Below are 19,724 nucleotides of genomic sequence, written 5' to 3'. Positions count from 1 at the left end.
CCCACCAGGCTCCTCTGTCCATTGGATTTCCCAGGCGAGAATACTGGAGTGGGTTGCCATGCCCTTCTCCAGGGGATCTTTTCCACCCAGGGATTGAACCTGTGTCTCCTTCACTGGCAGACAGCTTCTCTACTGCTGGGCTACCAGGGAAGCCCTTCACTGGGTCTTAGGACCTGGTGTTCATTCCACACAGCAAGCCCACAAAAAATACAGAATCATCTTCATCCTTCTACCACTCAGCATCAGTTAACATGCCAGCGATGGTCCTTGATAAAGCTGCGAGGCATTTACAAGAGGGCTCATGTGACGGGAGGAACATGTGAAAAGCACATGCGCACATGCTGCTTTTAACTGGCTCTGATATGAGTGCCACTGGAGAACACACTGGAGGTGTGAATGCCGACAAACTCAACATGCCTCCTCCCCTCACGCAGGTAACACGGAACCTTTCACAACCTGACCACTTAGAACACTTGGCTGTGCACAGAAGAGAAAATCCAACTGCTTGGCCAGACCCAACGGCTGTCTTCAGGTGGGGCTTGCTGAACTAGGAGGACCCAGAACAGAGCACACTTCTCAGCAACACCACACTTCTCAGCAAGGATGCCATCCTTAAAGGTCAGCTTGCTGACACTGGAATGCGGGGAACTTTACTGACTCCAATCCCCTCCTGCCTGGTAGGGGTTACGTTTTTTAATCTAAATACTCACTGAGTGCACGTCTCAAATGGTACTTTTTAAATTTTTTTTTTAACATTGCTGCGGCTGTAACTCTCATGACCGCAAACCGTCCCCCATCTTTGGATTTCAGACTTCTCTTTCTTCCTCTAACACCAAATTCTCAGTCCAGGATTACAGGAGTTTAGGAAGCAATCTCCCTAGCCCACTCCCAAGTTAAAAGAAGTAAAATTTTGTGAACCATTCCTATTTTAAAATGGAAGTTCTAGAGTGAGTTCTAGAGAGAACCCAGGAGCGTTCCAAGAACAGGAGGACTGAGGGCCCCACCCCTAGTACCCCACCTCCAACTGCCATTGTATGGAGATGCTGTCCAGCCACCTCTCGAGGTCCTCCCAGAGGTTAGCAGCCTGGGGGAGGGGGTCCTCCTCCCTGCGGATGGTGGTGGGGGGGGGTATGCCGTCTGGCTCCCCCATGAGGGGGAGGGGGAAACTGGGCGCCACATCCACAGTTAATCAGTTTACCTAAGATGTGTATTTGGTCCCACACCCCTAAGGACCTTCCTAGGCCACCCAGGGTCAGAGAATAATTTAAAAACCTTCAAAGCCTGGATCCTTCTTGGAGCCAGCCCGAGACTGGAAACCTGGGAGGGACAAAGCTTTCCTCTTCAAAGTGAGAACAAATGCGAAAGGATTTAGCACTTAGTAGGCAGTCAATAAATGTTAACGTTATTTCTCAAGTCTGGGCTTCCCTTCCTCCTCTAAAGCCACTTCCATCCAAACCTGATTCTGTCCCTTCCTGAAATTCCACAGGACCAAAGGACATTTGAATTCTGAATTAATGGTGCCACTTTCTTTTCCTCTCAGCACGGAAGCCCTTCCTGGGACTTCATTTTGTTCATCTGTAAATCAGGCCAAGGGGTACACGCATGCTGTCCTTCTCAGGTCTGACATTCAAAGGAACTATAACATTGTGCCTGTTACAATTATAACTTCTAACCCCAGCGCTAGGGACAGGAGGAGGCTGAACACGTGGACCTGCGCCACAGTCCCCACAGGTGGGCATTAGAAAGAAGCACCTCTGTGCCAGGACACCTACCTGGGGAGTGCTTCTAACGCAGCCTTGGGCACCCGGGTCTGGCCGACCAGCCCAAGGTCACAATACGCTCTGGCCCTGAGATATGACCCAGAGACACACCCCTGGCACTGGTCCCAACTGAACCCATCTCCACTGCTGTGCTTAGCCACTCAGTCCTGTCTGACTCTTTGGGACCCCATGGACTGTAGCCCACCAGGCTCCTCTGTCCATGAAGGTTCTCCAGGCAAGAATACTGGAGTGGCTTGCCATGCCCTCCTCCAGGGCATCTTCCCAACCCAGGGATCGAACCCAGGTCTTACTCATTGCAGGCGGATTCTTTACCGTCTGAGCCACCAGGGAAGCCCTCTCCATTGCTAGAGTCCCTCATTTGTTCCCGGTGCGAAATACCCAACAGGAAAATCTACCACCCAGAGGGATCCTCCAGCTGAGCCGCCATATGGGGCCAGAAGATGTTGGGCCCAAGCCACGGAATGAGTTCCCTGCGGAGGACGGAGAGGAGGTGAGGAGGCGGTCTCAGCTGTACACCAGGGGCGCCCGGTGGCCTCCCCAGTCACCCAAAAATGGGCGCTGCCTGGGTGCATGTTGGCCCAGACCCATCCTACGTCTGGGGCCGCGCGAAGGGCTCCCCCAGCCCCCGCCACCCTGCAGTCGCCTCTCCCGCTCATAGGATGTAGAGGGCAGGCCCAATCTCACTGAGCAGAATCTGGGCTCCTTGGAGCTGTGGCCTTCACCGCCACCATCACCCTGGCCGCCGGGTTCGGTCTCCCAGTCTGCTTTCCTTGGAAATTCACGCATCCCTTCTATCTTCTGCCCTCACCCCCACATATTGGTGAAAATTAGATGCCCCAAACAGGGCTCCGGGCTGCCTCTGTTCCGGCCCCGGGCACTCGCACGCGGCATGCAGCACTCACCGAGATTGGGGTGTCGCGCGGCGGGGTTGGCTCGGCCGGGCAGGCTGTGCAGGACCGGGCTGTCGAAGGGTCCGGCGGAGGCGGCGGCGGCCGCGGCCCAGGACGCGCCCACGTCGGCCATGTAGGCGGGGTAGGGGCTGGAGTAGGAGCCCGCGAAGCCGGCTCGCCCGTACTGCTCGCGGCCCGCCAGGCCCGCGCCGGCAGCCCCGCCGCCGCTGCTGTAGGCCGCGGCTTCCCGGGCCGCGGCGGCGGCGGCGGCGGCGGCCAGGGACCCAGTGGTGCCCGGGAAGGAGAAGCGCGGCGACACGGGCGGCGGGGTGTAGGCGGCTCCCTCGGCGCCCGCCTGGCTCCAGCCTGGGCTGCCCTGCTGCGTCCCAGGCCCCGCGCCCGACGGCGCGGCTCCCGAGCTGCCGCCCGAGGCGGCCCCGGAGGCCGCGCCCCCGCCTCCGCCCTGGAGGTAGGACAGGCCGAGCACCGAGGAGGGCACCCGCGGCGTGGGCACGTAGACAGGCGAGGACGCGGCGCCCGCGCCGTGCATGAAGGCACCCGGGCCGCCCGCCTCGTAGGGCCCGGGAGGGGGCCCGTGGTTGGCGGCCATGGCCAGGCTCTGGTACATCGCCCCGCGCGCGCTCGCAGCGTCCGAGTCCTCGGGCCAAGCAGTAATGCGGGGAGACAAAATAGTAACACAAAAATTTAAAAAAAAAAAAAAGCGAATAACGTAGGGGGGAGGGGCTGTCAAAAAACCCGAAGATCAAAAATCAAAGGTTAAAAACAAACACAAATCCTTCAAAATTATATACATATTAAATCCAGCGTTGAGCAAAAAGACTGAGGTTCTGGTTTACTCAGGAAAATCCCAGATTGAATTTGCGGTTGTTCCCCTTGGTGGTGGAGCTGAGAGGTGGGGGGCGAGTCCACTAAAGGTCCTACAGGATCCGAAGGCGCGGGATGGCGCCGGGGCGCGGAGGTCCTGCAGGGCGACGCGGGCCGGCGCGCCGTCAGAACCCCCGGGCCTGGGGCACAGAGTGCGGTAGGCTGGCTCCAAGGCTGAGGCCCGGGCCGGCTCCTTTCCTCCGAGATGCAGCCGCGTCTAAAGAGAGAACGACAGAGGGAAACGAGGTCATCCAGTGCTTTCAGGGCCCATTTCCCCTGAGCTTGGTTGCTCCTCTCGCCCTACAAACAATATCACCACTCTCAGGGGCCCAGCTCCTCGGAAAGCTGATCTGCAGAGGCCCCTGGGGTCTGACTGCTGCAAGGAAGCCTCGGGGAGGGGCGCCTTAGAGACTTAGGGCTCTGCAGTTATTGGACGTGTAAATTACTGGTTGTGATCTTGATCAGCGTTTTTCTTTTTTGTAATGCTTGTCAGGAAGGACTTTAATTTTACCTTATTTCTAGCATATTCTTATCACAGTATTTTAAAAGACCAAGGGTTTTGGGTTTCCACGAAGAACCTAGAAATCTAAGAAATCTCTCCCCAACTCTTTTCTTCCCCCACCTATCCCCAACTGATCCTGACTGTGAAAGAACTTTAGATTGTCCGTGGAAGACAAGGACAAACTTTATAAAATAAAAAACCCCAGCAACCTAAGAAAATTTTGTTTGCAATCTTTTCTGTTTGTTTGGGCTTTTTTTTTTTTTTGCTTTTAAACTAGAGGCAGATTCTAAATATTTATAAATGAACACAGCGTCTGGTAAATCTCAGTGAAAAGGTTTGTGAACTCTTATCTATACAACTATACAATGTGGACATCAAATTAGACAAGATACACATTTCTTACAAATAGTTTTATTTTGGAGATTTTGCAGACTGGATACTAAGATGAGAAAAGTGAGAGAAATGTACAGTCACTTTACGGAACTACGGAACTCACTGGATCTCCATTTCATTGAGTGGGTTTTTCACATGGAATCACAGGTCCAGCCATGTATAGAATCAGAACACCAATGAGACTGCTTGGGGGACAGAAACAGTTTGTAGGACTTGATTATTTCCTTGCATCCTGTGTTTGATTTCACCAGGCAATTTTTCTGATAAAAACTAAGCATGCTACGTTCTGAAGCACCTGCTTGGTTCCAGGTCATTTTCTTTACAATTCCACTAAGTAGACGTTTCTCTCCTCGTTTTACAAAAGGCAGAACTGAAGCATCCAAAAGTTTTAAAACTCCTCTAAGATCAAAGTACAATTAAAAGAGGTGGGGGACAAGATCTGAAGGACTCCAGAGTTTAAGTTTGTCCAGTCCATGCCCACCTTTCTCCTTAAGAAAATGCAGCTAGTCGATTATTGCAATAGCAAACTTATAGAGTTATTAACTGAATTATGTACTAGATCCAGGCTCTGCCACTTACCAAATGAATGACTGTAGACACATTACTTAACCCCCATGCTTCAGTTTCTTCATTTGCAAAAATTCAAATATTAAAGGTAATTATCTTGTAGGGTCACTGTGAGGATTATAAATTCTATATACTTCGCTATTATTACTATTACAAATTTCTAATGTATCAAAACAAAGTGCTTCTGATGTATTATGTACTATAATAAATGGGGCATCTTTATTCCAGTAAAAGTTCTGGAAATGGAATTTCTAATATCATATATAATGCTTTTCATCACTTTTACAACATCACTAATAATAACTGGATAGCACTATATTATATAGTCATATGTTAACTCTTAAATGGTTTATTATTTGCTTTCAAAACTCCGATAAATTATTGGTTTGGTGAACATTTCCTTCCAATAAGTTTAGTTAGAGGATGGATATTAAAAAATTTGACCTGAAATCATCAACTTTCCCCTTCAAAAATGAACACAAAAAATTAATACCTAAAGAAATACCTAGGCTTCAATAAGTAAATTACACAGATTTACCTTAATAAAATATTCAGTATTTAATTTTAAAATCCAATAGTTGACCTATTTCATTGAATTTTTCTGGAATACTCCCCTCAGTTCTAAAACAAATGTTATACATTTCTTTTCTCACATAGTTGCAGGAAAGGAAGATTTATAATTTTGTAATCCAATTTCCAATATACATACAGATGCTAACTTAACAAGCTTTAAAATGTAAACGATGAAAATGCCATAAGTCTAACTTGTCTTTACTGCATTCTCTGCCTTTTTAAAATGGCTGATACATTACCTAAGAGTTGGATTACTGAACAATAGAAGGTGGAGAAAATACCACGAGAGACCTTTCTGTTAAGAGGAGAAATTAACTACTCCCTTTAAAAGACTGTTGCTCGTTTCTGTAATTGAGACTCCGGCGCAGGCCACCCAGAGATGATACAGACAGAACTCCCGAGAATGGCAGAAAAGGTCTGGCCTCTGGAGATTCGGACTTGCGCCCAGTTTTCCCCTCTCCTCCTGATCACTCATCCCAGTTCACCTCCGATTCACAGGCCGGACAGGAATGCTTTTTTCCTTCCTGAGTTAGGGCACAGCCCTTTTCTGATAAATTTCTGCCAGCGGGAGGATGGAGAGCGCCCTAACGTTCCCGTCCATTTACAGTCACTCCTGCTCCTTCGGTTCTGCTGGCGCCTTCACCCGCGGCCTGCTGCCTAGAAAACTGTCACACCCGAACACTAGCCGGCAATTAACGAACCTGATCGCGGAGTGGGACGTGGAGATCCAGAAGTGGGGGTGGATCGGTGGGGATCACCCCGTCACCCTAATAAAAACTTTCTCTCGTTTAACCCTCTAACCTGCTCTAGGCTGCAGTTCCTTTTCTGAGAAACACAGGAAATACTTCCCCGAGGCGCTTCCCCAACCTTCCCGGCAGCGCTGGCCCGGACTCCCACGAGCCCTGGGTCCCTCCCCACCCTCTGCGACCAACCCCAAGGCCCCTCGTTTTCTCCGCCTGGTGGCAGCTCACCACCTGGGCATCCTCTGATCCCCTAGATGACCCCCCGGCCCAAGGTCAAGCGACAGAATTTCGCGGACGGGGTAGCGAGCCCTGGCCAGTTGAGGGACATCGCTGCTCTCCGCCGGGTTCCCGCCCTTCCCTACCCCCCAGCCCACCCCAGCTAATCTCAGCCAGAAGCACTGTGGGTGGGTGGGGTTGCTAGCTGCGTGAGGGGCGTTTAGTTCCCTGGACCCCGGATGGGAAGACTGGGAGGCACAGAAAGAGCGGGCGCTCCGCAGCCATTCCCGACTTCTGAGCGCCTCCCCGGGGCCCTGAGGCCCAGCTGCGCCGCCTCCCACCGCCACTCTGTCGCTCATGGGCGACAGTCCTCCGTCTGAGTCTCTCCGTTTTCGAGCCGCTGGGCGGCCGGTCCCGCGTCAGTTGGTCAGGGTGATTTCTCACGGCCATCATCGCCACCAAGGCCCAGTCCTGCGAGGTGCAGCCAAGGGCTGGGAAATCCGCACGAGGGGCGGGGATTTAAAACGTCCAAGTTCACAGAGAAAGAATCCAGAAGCCCGTAGAAGATCCCTCTCCACTTTCCCCCTAAATCTCACTTAGCTTTAAAGAAACTGTTGAGCCAAAGGAAAGCCGGCTGTGGGCAAGGTTAGGGACCCGGGATGACCGACGTCTCCTTTCCACTCGCTAGTTACCTCTCTCTACTCCCAGGCAAGCCCGCACGGAGGAGATCGGGGTTCCGCGACTAGGGAGAAAGAGCCGGGAGAGGGATGGGAAAAGCCGTACCTGCCGGGGCTCGAGCTTCCTGGAGGCCAGCGCGCGCTCCCCCGGGCGCCGCGGCAGCTTAGGCGGCGGCAGAGCTCCCGCAGCCTCCCCGCCGGCCGCCGCGGAGTCCCCCGGCTCGCGGCGCGGAGCCCCTGGCCCCTGCGCCCGGCTCGCCGGCGTTGACTGGCCCGCGGGAGTCACGTGCAAGGGAAGGGGGCGGAGGGTGCGACCGGGCGGCTGCACCTCCACCGGGCGCCGGGCTGCGGGGCTGTTCAAAAAAACTCCCCCAGCAGGCAAAGTCCAGGCTCTGGGATCTCCTCGGAAAACGGCAAAGTGCTTCCGCCCGGGCGCGGGGCTTCACCCCACCTCACGCCCTGCTTGAAGTCGATTCGATTTTGCGGTTTTGCCCTGGATCAGCTTTATTAATGAGACCTCCCCTGCCTTCCACCTCGTCCCTCCTCCCCACGCCTCCTGGTGGTCGGGTTCCAGCCGAGGCTAGGGACGCGGTGGGCGAGGGGCGGGGCTGATAAGGGGAAGGTGACCTCTTGGGAGCGACCCTGGCTCGGGTGTGGGGCACTAGGTCACCGGGGAGTGCCCCGGCTGGCTGCAAGGCTCCGGGTGATAGTGGGTAGTGGGGATCCTCGTAGTCCAAGATCCCGGGTAAGTGGAAGAGACACCGAACTTTGATGGGCCTCCTCAATCGGAGCGCGGAGACCTAACCCGCCCTCCCTTTTACCGTCGCAGTAGCCCAGGGAGTCCGTGAGGCTCCTGCCTACAGTTTTGTGTTTATGCAAAAAGTCCACGCTTTCATGGCGAAGCTCCCAGCCCCTGCGGCCTCCTGCCTTCCGATTTTTCCGTTTTCTCTGAAGCCTGCGGCGCCGCCGCACTAATCTAAGAGACTTAGCAGGCAGGGGCTCGGGGAGCTCGGCAACCCAGCGGGGCTTCTCCGATGAGATGACTCTTCCAGGGGCTCAGCACCCCGTCCCGAGCCGGGCGAGAAGGGTGGCAGGCCTGAGTTTGGAGCCGGCGTCAGTGCCTAGAGGCCCCAGCGCAGCGGGGCTGCGAGCCGGAGAGTCCCTCAGACAGGTCTAAAGGTTAATAGAGCAATCACAGGGCCCTATTACCGCGTAAAAATAACCCATCGATTACCGCAGCCTTCAGCTCCAGATAACAGCTGGCCGGTGGCTCTCAAGCTTTCGGTTAAACACCCCCCCACCCGCCAAAGGTCGTGTTTCTATCCCAAGCGCAGGTTTCTCAGGCCAGATTGGAGGGGTCGGGAGGGGGCCAGGATACCTCCCTGCAAGAAACCTGTGCGCCTCCGAAGTAAGGGTACAAGGCGAGACCCGCTTCCGCAGTCGGTAATCGGTCTTGGATTCCCGGCCTGCGCAAGGGCGATCCGGGCGCCGAGAACCAGGCTAGGATTCGGGGCTGGCTGGAAGGAAACCCCCCAAAGGGATCGTGGCCAACTCGTGGGGATTCTCAGGAAAATCCCGGAGGAAGGACTGAGCGCGGCTGCGCGGGGAAGTCTCTTCCCTGAGCGAAAGGTGCGGAGATCTAGAGGGGCTCAGGCGAAAGAGAGAAAACTGAGGTGCCCAGCAGAGGGGCGGAAGGGCTGCGCGGTGGTTGGATGAACCGACGCCGCTCCCTGGGCTGCTGCCCGCCGGGTCCCTTCGCGCCCCGGAAGCTGAGGGTGGCGTGCTAGGTGTCGGTCCCTTCTCCAGCTTCCCCCAACTCCTCGCCAGCGCCTTGCAGAGTTTGGCACTGCAGATCCCAGGCCTGGGAACTCAAGCCGGGTGGGGGGGGGCGGGGGGGGGGGGGAGGGTCCTGGGGATCCCCGAGGCTGGACCTGGGAAAAGGCGCTTTCGCGGGGACACTCCGACCAGCGCACTTTCAGATGCAGCCGAGAAGGGTACACGGCCCCTGCGCTCTTGGAAACGGGTCCTCCTTCCCACTGGAGTGAGCGAGAAAGCCACGAAGAAAACGGCCTGCGTCAGGGGCCTACGAGGGCTTTCTCAGGAGTTGAAAGGCTGAGCTCAGCCGAACAGGAAGCTGCGTCGGCATCTCTCTTCTCCCTGTAAATTTGTGGCTCCAGCGATGCCCCAAGTCTCAGAGCCGCCTCCCGTCCTCGCGACCCCCAGAGGGCGAAAAGGGATGAACCTGGGGACTGGACCTTGGAGCTTAGCATCTGGCGGAGCGGCCATCTGGGAGTCCTCCCCAAAGCCAAGGACACGGCCGCTCCCACACAGGCTACCTCCACAGTGCCGGGTCGGCCGCGGCGCGAGGGCGCGTGCTGCGGGTCGCATTAGCCGGTTCCGGCGGCGAGCCTCGCCCCACTCCCCCCACCCCCAGTCTCCAGTGCAATGGAGGGGTCACTTAGCAGTCCCTGCTGTATGTGGCTGTAGTGAGATCCCTAATGGAAAAGCCTGCTTTTTCTAAGCGCTTCCTTTCGAGGCAGCCGGGATTCACTAGGGGGCCGCTCCAGGCAAGGCCTGCGACAGAGCTCCTTTACCACCCCCAACACCCACCCCACACCTCACCGCCCCCAACCCCCAACCCCCCGGACTCTCCTGTGTACTGAAGCCCAGGAGTCCATGAAAGATTCCTTGCTTCTACGAAAGCTACTGGGACCGAGAATTTTGTGTCGATGTACTCTGTGTGCTCCCACCTTTGGGCCCAGAGCCCCAAGTTTCTTCCCAAAGGGCCCCCAGCTCAAGGACAGTCCAGAGGGTGGTTGGCGAGCCGCCCGCTCTTTTAGGGTGTTTCTTTTTCCCTTGCTCTCTCCCTCCTTCCTTCGCTCGCCCCCTCCCTCCCTTGGGCGAGGCGGGAGCCGCCAGGGCCGGCTCGCCGTTGCCAGGAGCAGAGAGCATTTCAAGGCCTCACTTGCCCGCGGGCTGGAGGAGGTTTATCGGCTGCCGCTAAGTTCCCAGGCTTCTCCCACGTTCAGGAGGCCGCTAGGAAGAGGGGCGGGGGGAGGGGGGCGGTTGTGCTTGGAGGTTCGGACTCCTGGCTATTTTTAAGGAGAAGGCTCTGAATTGGCCTGGGATATGGCCCAACCCCATTCACGTCCTCTTTCCGCCTTTCTTTCCCATAGTCTGCAAGGAAAATGTAATACTGTGAAATTCTTTGACCTCTTTTCCTAGGATTCTGGATCTAATGAAGAGTCAAGTGGTGAGATTTTTAGAGAAACAAGAATTACTAAGATGTGCTTTACGCTTAAAAAAAAAAAAAAACCCCAAGCCACAAGAATAAGATGCGTTTTCTTGCTCCATTAAGACCTCTGGGACTTGAGCCGGTCCGTACCTTAGAGACAGGTTTGTAGGCAGGACACGTTGGACAAAGGGATCGGAACTCTAGTTCCCTGAAAAAGAAGTTAATAAGCAGTGGACGATGGGATTCACAGTGACACCAGCGAGGGTCTCTCCGTGTGGGGTTCTCCGGATTTCCTGGTGGGACCGGAGCGGGCTTGCTTTAAGCCGAGCCCAAGGCGGTGCCACAATCTCGGTTCTGGCTGGTGCAGTCGTTGGGGACCCCGCGGAAATCTACCTCGGCAGCCGCCAGCCCTAAAAACCAACGACGCCTGAAAGAACAGTGGGCCCCCAAAGTCTTCTAATCAAGAAACCCGCAAAGAGAGAGGACTGGGGAGGGGACCGGAAAAGTCACCCCTTGTCCTGTGTAACCAATTCCTCCGAGGTGTGGACGATACTCTGCGAGCCTGTGCACAAGGACTCCGGGCAGACGGGCGAAGGGACCCGCGCTGGAGCGTTTGCCGGCTCCAGTCCCCTCGCGGCCCTCCAATTCCCCAGCCGGGCCTCGCGCTGCGGGCGATTCCGTCTCCCTCTCCGACAGTCGGTCCTCACTCGCGGAACCCGTACTGAGAGCAGCGCAGCCCTCCGCGAGCGGAGCACCGAGGAGCAGCGTGCGGAGCAGGGCCCGTCCCCGTGGACGGAAAGAGGCAGGACGAGTTAAGCTAGGCTCCCTCCTGAGCCCTGCGCCTCGGCACTGGGGATTCCCGGTGGGAGGGGGCATAAGACCCTCGCCCCCTTTCTGCGGGCGCAGTGCTCTGCACCCCGGAAAGGAGTTGCCAGCCTTGAGGCCGGCAGACGTGCGGGGAGAAGGCAGCTCGGCTTCTTAATTGTCAAACTTGTAAAAATACTCGGTGTTGCAAGGCGAAGCCCTGCTCTCACTCACAGACCGCAAACGCTTCCTCCTGCTTCCGGCCCTGAGGACTAGAGTTTTTGGCACACCCTACCATATTTTAGAGTCATTTCCAGATTACAGAACACTTTCGAATTCCTTTTTTTTTTTTTTCCTTCGAGGAAACAACAGCATCGCCGTGCTAGAGGGAGAGATATTCGCGTCCTCGAACAAACCGTAACTCAGAGACCCAGAGCGGTTAAGACCCTTGATGGAGGTGGCAAAGCCAGAGAGCTCTGAAATAGGTCTCGAATTTAGATTTCTGAGTCTTAATTCTTTTATCTATTCTACTTAATGGAGAAGGAAATGGCAATCCACTCCAGTATTCTTGCCTAGAGAATCCCAGGGACAGAGGAGCCTGGTGGGCTGCCGTCTATGGCGTCGCACAGAGTCGGACACGACTGAAGCGACTTAGCAGCAGCAGCATTCTATTTAATATCGAGTTTCTACAACGAAACGCTTTTGAAAACCCTCGTTTTGCTTTTCAAATATTCTAAATTTCATTGAATATGTCTCACATTTAACAATTAAAATCAAGGTTAAATAAAACAGCCCCTGCCTCATAATCTAAGAGCCCATGGGAAGGGAAAGGCTAATACGAGTCTACGTTTTCATTAATTTCGGGAAGGATGCCAAACGTTTTTTGAATGGGGAGAGTGATCCTCAGGTCCCGGGGCAGCAGAGGCCAGAACTGAAACCCGGTCCAGGCGCCCGCAAGTCCCGGCTTTGTCGCCAGCGGGGCGCGGAGCGCGGAGCACCGGGCGCCTTGCGGCCAGGCTGACGCCCTCATGCCTCCTTTTCCTTCTCCCAGCCTGGCTCCCTCTCCCCTTCCTCACAGAGGACGTCGGCGGGGGTTGGGGCCGGAGGGCAAGGGAACAGTCGCTAGCGCTAGCGGAAGCTTCTGGCACCCACAGCCCTGGCTGCCCTGAGCCTGCAGAATCTTTGAGCTGACTGGAGGGGCCCTACTCTTCGGGACCTAAGCTGCCGCCTCTGGGCTGTCTCTTGGTGATGTGGGCACCATTCTTTCACTTGTGGACTCTCCCTCCCTCCTCCTCTGCCAGGGACTATTGAAGCTGCAGCACTGGCTGTGCCCAGTACAGCGGAAGAGCACATAAGTGTTCCTGGAATACAAAAAACCCTGGATTTGCTTAATCCCTAGGCCTTCTGTTCCCCAAAGCTAGAAATTCGTTTATCTGTGGTTGTTTGTACACGCCCCTTCCTGCCCCACACATGCCAGAATGCAGGATGTATAAGGGCAGCAGGGGCTGGCACAGAGTAGCTGCCCAGTAAATGTTTGTTGAATGATTACAGCTACAAAAGGAATTGCTAATAGAATCTCTCAGGGTTGCTGGGAATTGGAACACAGAACCCTCTCTCAAAAGGGAGTGAGTCTCCCGGCACACAGTAGGTGCTCAGGCACCAGCATTTCTCTAAGTAGAACCCTGAGGCCCAGGCCAGACATGGGGAGAGGAAGGCCCACTCTGAATCTCTGGGGAGTGTTTATCTGTGCAGCTGCCTACAAATCTCCCACCAAAATCTAGGCTGTCTCTAAGGAAACCCAGAGACCAAGGACTCTGGAGTCTGTAGGAAGAAGGGATTTCCAGGCGCAGTCAGGATTTTAGAGGTTGAGTTCTGCTGGGAACCGGGTTAGGCGTTGAGGCTACAGCGGCTGGAGACTGAAGCTGCCAGGCTCCTTGGGACAAAGGCCGACAAGCGAAGCCAGGTGTGTTGTCTCCCGGTAGGGAGGGTGGAGGGCCCGGACCCCTACATTTTGGAAAGCTGGAGGAACCCTGTCAGTTAGTAGGACCAAGAAAAAAAATGAGGGAGGAATGGAGAGAGACAGAAATAAGAGGAAGCTGAGAAAGGGGGGAGAGCAAAGAAAGCAGGCAGAAAGAACAGAGAAAAGACTGGCCTGAGAGCCCAGAGGGGCTTCCCTGGAGACTCAGCGGGGGATGGGATTCGTTCCATCCTTAAACAACTCATTCATCCAGTCAATCATCTTATTTTTATTGAGCACCTACTCGGTGCCAGGAGCTTTCTGTGGTGCTGGGAGTCAACATAGAACAAAATAGAGAAAATTTTTTCCTGGGAAGCTTACATTCTATAAGAGGAAGACAGAGAAGAAGTCAAATACAGAGGCCGTGTGGCGTGTTAGGGAAAAAAACAGCTGGGAAAGGACTGGTGGTGGGCACAGAGTAACCGAGACCCCGGAAAAGAGGGGGTGTCGACAGGAGAGGGAAACACAGACTCCGAGAAAGAAGAGATAGGAGTCAAGAGACCAGGCGACAGAAATAGAGAGTGCGACCCCCAGGGAGAGGGGAGGCCAAGGAGGGAACTGGGAACGAAAGGCCAGGGCTCCGGATGGAGGAGAGGGGACCCCGCAGGGCGACTTCAATTCCAAACCGTGCCCCCACCGCCCCTCGCACCCCGCTCCCAGGAGGGCAGAAGTAGTGACAGGGTTCCAGCGCCTGGAGAGCTGCCAGTCCAAGACCCCAACACGCATGTCGGGACCTGTGAGGCCACCGGAGACGCGGTGTTCCCAGCACCAGCCTGGGCCGGTTTCCGCACAGGCCTCCCCCTGCACCCTTCCTGGGGCCACTGATCCCGAGCTGACCCGGAGCTGGAGAAGACGCCCAGGCAGGCGCCGCGACGTGGCGGCAGAGCGAGAGACAGGAAAGTGTCAAGGAAGCGCAAAGCTCAAGTGCAAAAACAGCATCTCCTCCCTGCCCCCCATTCCCTGGAAGTCTCTCCACCCTGGGCAGGCAGCTCCCAGAGCCAAGGCCGCAGGGCTGAGCTGAGGACCTGGGGGCTGGGGGCTGGAAGCCCGGCGATCCTGCACGTGGGGGAGGAGCCTCTCTGCTCGGGCCTGGGCTTCCCTGTAATGGACCAGAGGCCACCACTCCTCAATGGCAGCAGGTGCCTGAAGAGAGTGGGCTGCCCTCTCTCACACACCCCTGGGCACTTGGAGATAATTTTTTATTGTTGTTGTTTAGTCACTTAAGTTGTGTCCAACACTTTGTGACCCCATGGACTGCAGCACACAGGCTTCCCTGTCCTTCACCATCTCCCGGAGCTTGCTCAGACTCATGTCCATGGAGTCAATGATGCCATCCAACCATCTCGACCTTTGTCATTCCCTTTTCCTCCTGCCCTCAGTCTTTCCCAGCTTCAGGGTCTTTTCTAATGAGTCAGCTCTTGGCATCAGGTGGCCAGGGTATTGGTTATTTATTAATTATTTGTAAATTATTGGTTTCTTGCAACAGCAGAAGAAGGAAGTGGAAGGCATAGAGCTTCGCACACAGCTCGACCTACCTATTTCAGTCAAAAGAGTATTTGTTGTATTTTGACCTGAGTGAAGAGAAAGACTGGAAGATCCCTGATGGTCCGTTCTCTCGGCTAGTTTCAGCTCCCCTGGTATTCACTCTCCTGCATCTGCCTGTTTGACTGAAAGACTGAAAGACTTTAACTTTAAAGTCTGCTTTCTTCCACAGCCCAAGCCCTTTGTAGCAGAGGTGCTAATCAACAGCAAGATGCCAAAGGGCCAGAAACTAAAGGCGGGAAAATAGAGAGGCAAGGGTCCAAACGAAGAAATGGACTAATCAGCACCTAGATGGGGAAGAGTTGGCAGGGTTTTGCTCTGGGAGGTGGAGAGCCTAAGGCAGGAGCCTCTGCACACAGAGCCTGTCTCCCCGCCCCCACCTCATACCACCGCTCACAGAGGCTGGAATCTTTCCCCTGTGAGGGCAAGAATCTTTGCACCTCTACCCCAGGAAGTCTCTGGAGATGCCCTGTTCCCATCACCCACACACTTCTTGGTGTGGGGTAAGGATGGGATGGAGTATTCAGAGCAGACAGAATAAGACACAGCCTTACTTGACAAGAGCAATCAAATTCTCCATCTCTAGGTGAGTAATTGGTGTTTATTCCTCTTCAAAAGCCCTGAACTCTCTTTCCTTTTCTCTTCCTTCCCAGCTTCCCCACCTCCACATACTGTGACATCCCTGACTTCCTGAACATGGCTGTTCAGCAGATGAATTATTTGCAACCTGCCTCAGGATAAGACAAGCTCAATGTAAGTTGTGTTTTAACCTATAAAAGAGGATTGCTGGCATCTTTAAACTTACAGTTTTATTCATAATTGTCCCAAACTGGAAGCCATAGAAATGATCAACTGGAAAATAGATAAATAGAGGGACATCCATGTAAGGGAATACTACTCAGGAACAAAAAAGAATGGACAACAAATACACCCGACAACATGAGAGAATGTCAGGTGCACTAGGGTTGCATCAAAGAGGTGGAACTCAAAAGACTAAATGAACCCATTTATCTGACATTGTCACAAAGGCAAAACCATAGGGATAGAAGAGAGGTTGGCAGGGGCAGGAGAGTGGAGGAGAGGAGACAGCAAAGGAGGAGGAAATTTGGGGGTGTGTTGGAACTACTAGTCTATATCTTGATTGTGGTGGTGGTTACACCATTTGTATGTTTGACAAAACTGTACTCAAAAAAGGGTGAATTTACTGGATGTAAGTTTTACCTCAATAAATCAGAAAGAGGGGATTTGAAAAAGTATCTTTGAAAAACCAGGGGGTTGAAGAGTATTTCTGGGGCAGGATAAAATTCTTCTCCCTTTTCTCTCTGTCTCCACACACACCCACACCAACACCCAGATCCCCTCCCCCCCCCCCCCACCACACACACACACCTCCAGTCTTTAGTGAGACTTCACCTCCCTGGTACACGTTTCACTCCCACCTAAGATACTTCAGAAAAGTGATTTATATACAGAATACAGCCTTGCATCTCTTCTTTTGGCCCTCCTTATTTCAGGAGGGTGGTTGTTCTCTCATCCTGACAGTCCCCGGAACCAGGTAGCAGAAGCTCAGAAATTGCTAAGTCACTTTCAGTCACATTGCTGCTCCCCAAGGCAACCAGCTGGCAGGAAATGAAGGGTGGAGAGACCCAGCTGGCCAGAACCTAGTCAGTCAGAGACTGGATTTTCTCCGGCTGGTCCCATGAGGTAAGAGTAAGCCAAAGTGTGTCCTTGAGAGCATGAGTTTGGCCCCAAGAAGAGAACTATATTTCCCTTTCCATTTGGTGAAAAATGACCTTTTCTGTAAACGATCATATTCAACCCTCACAACAGTTCTGCAGGATAAGTTGTTCTGACTCTGATTCTCGTATCTATTTTCATTACACTTAGCTACAGTTCATGACCTGCCTGTGGAAGGGCTACCATGTAGGTAGATAGTAACCAGAAAAAAGTGCACATTATTCCAGATAAAATTACACTTTTTACCTGTATCTACAGAAATCATGGTCTAGTGGACATCACAAGCCAGCCCAAAGCCACTGACTACCTGGACCACAGGATGGCTCTGATGCCTTTCCCGCTCAACAAAAGTGGTGTGAGTGTGTGTGCACTCAATTCTAGCCCTTCCAAGAGTTGCTGATATCATTGTTTCTAACTCCAATCAAACGAATGCTGACATTAACAGACACCCATTGGTCTTGGCTTTAATCTCATCCTGTTCACGTGAATTAAAAAACCAATAGCACCAACAATCACAAAACACCACCATCTACAGAGACAGAACAAAACCCCACAAAATACTGTTTCCTGTTAGAAATAAAGCCAACAGATTGGCTCTGTCGATTTCTCTGATTCTCCTCCCCACCCTTTGAAAGCTTGCTAATTTGGCAGTGGAAGATCCAAAAGGTGGGAAGGAAAGGGAAGTAAAAAGCATGTAGGAAGCCACAACTGGGAGAGCCTGTGACCGTAGCATATCCTGGGGGAAAAAAACTCTGGGGGCCAAGAGAGATTTGATCCTACCCCCAGGCAACCTTGAGTAAATCAAGAGTCAGTCTCTGTCTCTCCTGAAATGAGACAAAACACCATAATCTGAGAGTTTTTTCAGCTTCAGTGTCCAATGAACTTGTATTACTTGGATTCCCTTACAAGTGTTGCAATTTACATAGCAAACATGAATTTAAGGCTTGCTGTATGCCAGGCATCAGGCAAACTGGAGATCTAAGGAAGAACACAAGTCTCCACCTCCAGACTGGTTCAGACCAGTGAGGAAAAAGAGCTCTGCAAACAGGCAAAGGGAAAAGTGCTGCAACAGAGAAATTAGAAGAGAAACCACCTTAATGCCTGGAGGGGCGGAGAGTGGGGCAGTAGGTGGGAAGAGGAAGTAAATAATTCAAGGAACTCTATTATTTTTATATGTAGGTGTCCCCCCCCCCCAATACATTTGCCTCACTTACTCTTCTCTTTCTAGACCTCAGCACGTGTGCGCGCGCGCGCGCACACACACACACACACACACACGCAGGCGGCTATCTGACTTGGGGCAAGAGATTGTGTGGACCTTGTAGAGTTCATGCACTAGCGGGCACACCGAGAACCTACAACACGCAGGACTTCGTTCATTCCACATATTTGATGACAATCATGCATGTGTGTGGTGGGTCCCGCCCAGTGCCCAAGTGGCCGGCGCGTGGGCTGGGAATCCGGGGTCAGGAGACCTAGGCTGTCGTTTTCATCGCCACCAGGTTGCGTGACCTCAGGCATGCCCGCTCCCCACTGTCTCAGTTTTCTCATCTGTGAAATGGGAGGGCTGTGTTAGATCATTTCTAAGCTCCCTTATGGCTCTTTAAAAACAAATGAGCATGTCCTTAAAAGACTCTGAAATTAAGAACTGGAATAAAGTCAAATACTTGTTGATGGATAGAAAACGCTGCTTCCGAGCTGCGCGGGGCTGTTTTCGAGCCACGTGGAGTCGGTCCGGCTCCTCGGTGACCGCTGGACTTTGCTGCCCCGCTCTCCCGAGGGGCCGTCGGCTCCCGGCCAGCGCCCGCCCCCCGCGCGGGGTGCCCTGCGCCTCGGGCCGCGCGGGCGGGTGATGGATGGCCGCGGAGCCGGCGGCCTGTCAGGCCTTATTGATGAGGTGCGCGCCGACAGCCGCCGCGTAACCCGAGGCGGCGGGCGGCGAGCGCGGGGCGGCAGGCGGGCGCAGACTCTGCGGCGCTCGGGGTCAGCCCCCGGCCGGCCGCCCCCGCCCCGCGGCGCGCCCCGGATCGGCTCCGCGGAGGGGGCGGCGGGCGCTGGAGCACTTCCCCAGCCCGGCGCCCGGTGCGCGGCCCGGCTTCCTCCAGGCTGTGGCCCGGCTTCCCGCCCCCGCTGGCCCGCGCCGCTTCCCCCGGGCCGACGCCGCAGCCCCGCGCCCGGGCCTCGGCTCTTACCCGGCCGCCGCGGTCCGCGCCAGGGTCCCAGCCCGGAGCCCGCCCCCGCCAGCCGCGCGCCCGGGGGGAGGAGCGCCTTTCCCAGCGGTGGGGCCGCGCAGTGTCTCTGGCCACACGGCTCAGGACGGGAGTCGCCAGTTTCTCAGGCCCGCGAGAGCGCAGCAAGAGCAGGACCTCGGCGCACACTCCGTTTGAGCTCACCGAATTTTTAGATGATGATAGAAACCAAGACAGGTAGACAAATGAAAGTCAGTTCACCTACATGTAAAGACGGCAAGTTTCCAGCTTGGAATCCGCCCCCCTTCCATTTTTGTACATTTCTAATGTTCCCATTGCGCTTTTATAATAGCGAATACACGTTACTTGCTTGAAAAAATACGATCCACCTTAGTTCCCGCGCAACCTCTCGCTCGCTCTCTCGTTTCCACCCTCCTCCATCTTGTTTTTGGTCAGTTTTCCCTCCCGTTGTCTTTCAGACCAGAAAAGCGGGCACTCTGACCTCCTGACAAGTTTTGGAACTAGGGCAAGTTGCCTTCTTCCTCTGACTTTCCACTGAAAGCCCCCAGGGTCACCTTCTCCCTTGGTGACACTCATGTGGGCGGAGGGGTCATGATCACAGCACCTGCAGAGCACTTCCGGTGAGAAGTGGAGGAGTAAGTCCGCTCTGGAGACAACTTAACAGGAAGTGCTAAAGGGCTCCCCCCACCCCGCCCCGCCCCTCACCCCAGTCTGAGTTGAGGGCTAGCTCCGACAAGTAAGGGCCTTCATTCTACCTTAGATGTGACCTAAGAACTGGGAACAGGTAGTCTTTTCTTCGGGACACAGTAGGGAGAGTGGGAGGAGGCGGTGTGGCCCAAGAGACTCACAGCAAAAAGCAGCCTTGGCCAGGGAGTCGGATCTAGGGGTCAGATGTCTGGTGGAAACTCATTGGTGTGGAGCTGGAAGTTTTGGGCTGTAATCCTGACTCTGC

At 54.3% G+C, this 19,724-nt stretch overlaps 1 protein-coding gene across 4 annotated transcripts in view; it reads right to left on the bottom strand.

The window, feature by feature from the left end:
• Positions 1-19,724, bottom strand: part of GATA4 (GATA binding protein 4) — a 79,471-nt gene that overhangs the window by 45,514 nt on the left and 14,233 nt on the right. For 2 of the 4 annotated variants that reach the window (XM_015093276.3, XM_027964616.2), the window contains exons 1-2: positions 7,334-7,445; positions 2,684-3,773 (exon numbers count right to left, since the gene is read on the bottom strand). In XM_015093276.3, coding sequence (XP_014948762.2) covers positions 2,684-3,299 — 616 coding nt within the window. In that variant the 5' untranslated portion in view covers positions 3,300-3,773; positions 7,334-7,445. Of the gene's footprint in view, positions 1-2,683; positions 3,774-7,333; positions 7,446-19,724 lie in introns of those variants that run through there. The other 2 variants (XM_060411039.1, XM_042243551.1) reach the window with 1 other exon arrangement.

This window comes from Ovis aries, chromosome 2 (assembly GCF_016772045.2).
Source record: "Ovis aries strain OAR_USU_Benz2616 breed Rambouillet chromosome 2, ARS-UI_Ramb_v3.0, whole genome shotgun sequence".
NCBI lineage: Eukaryota > Metazoa > Chordata > Mammalia > Artiodactyla > Bovidae > Ovis > Ovis aries.
The sequence above is the reverse complement of the archived record's forward strand: the minus strand, read 5'-3'. Positions and strand labels throughout refer to the sequence as shown.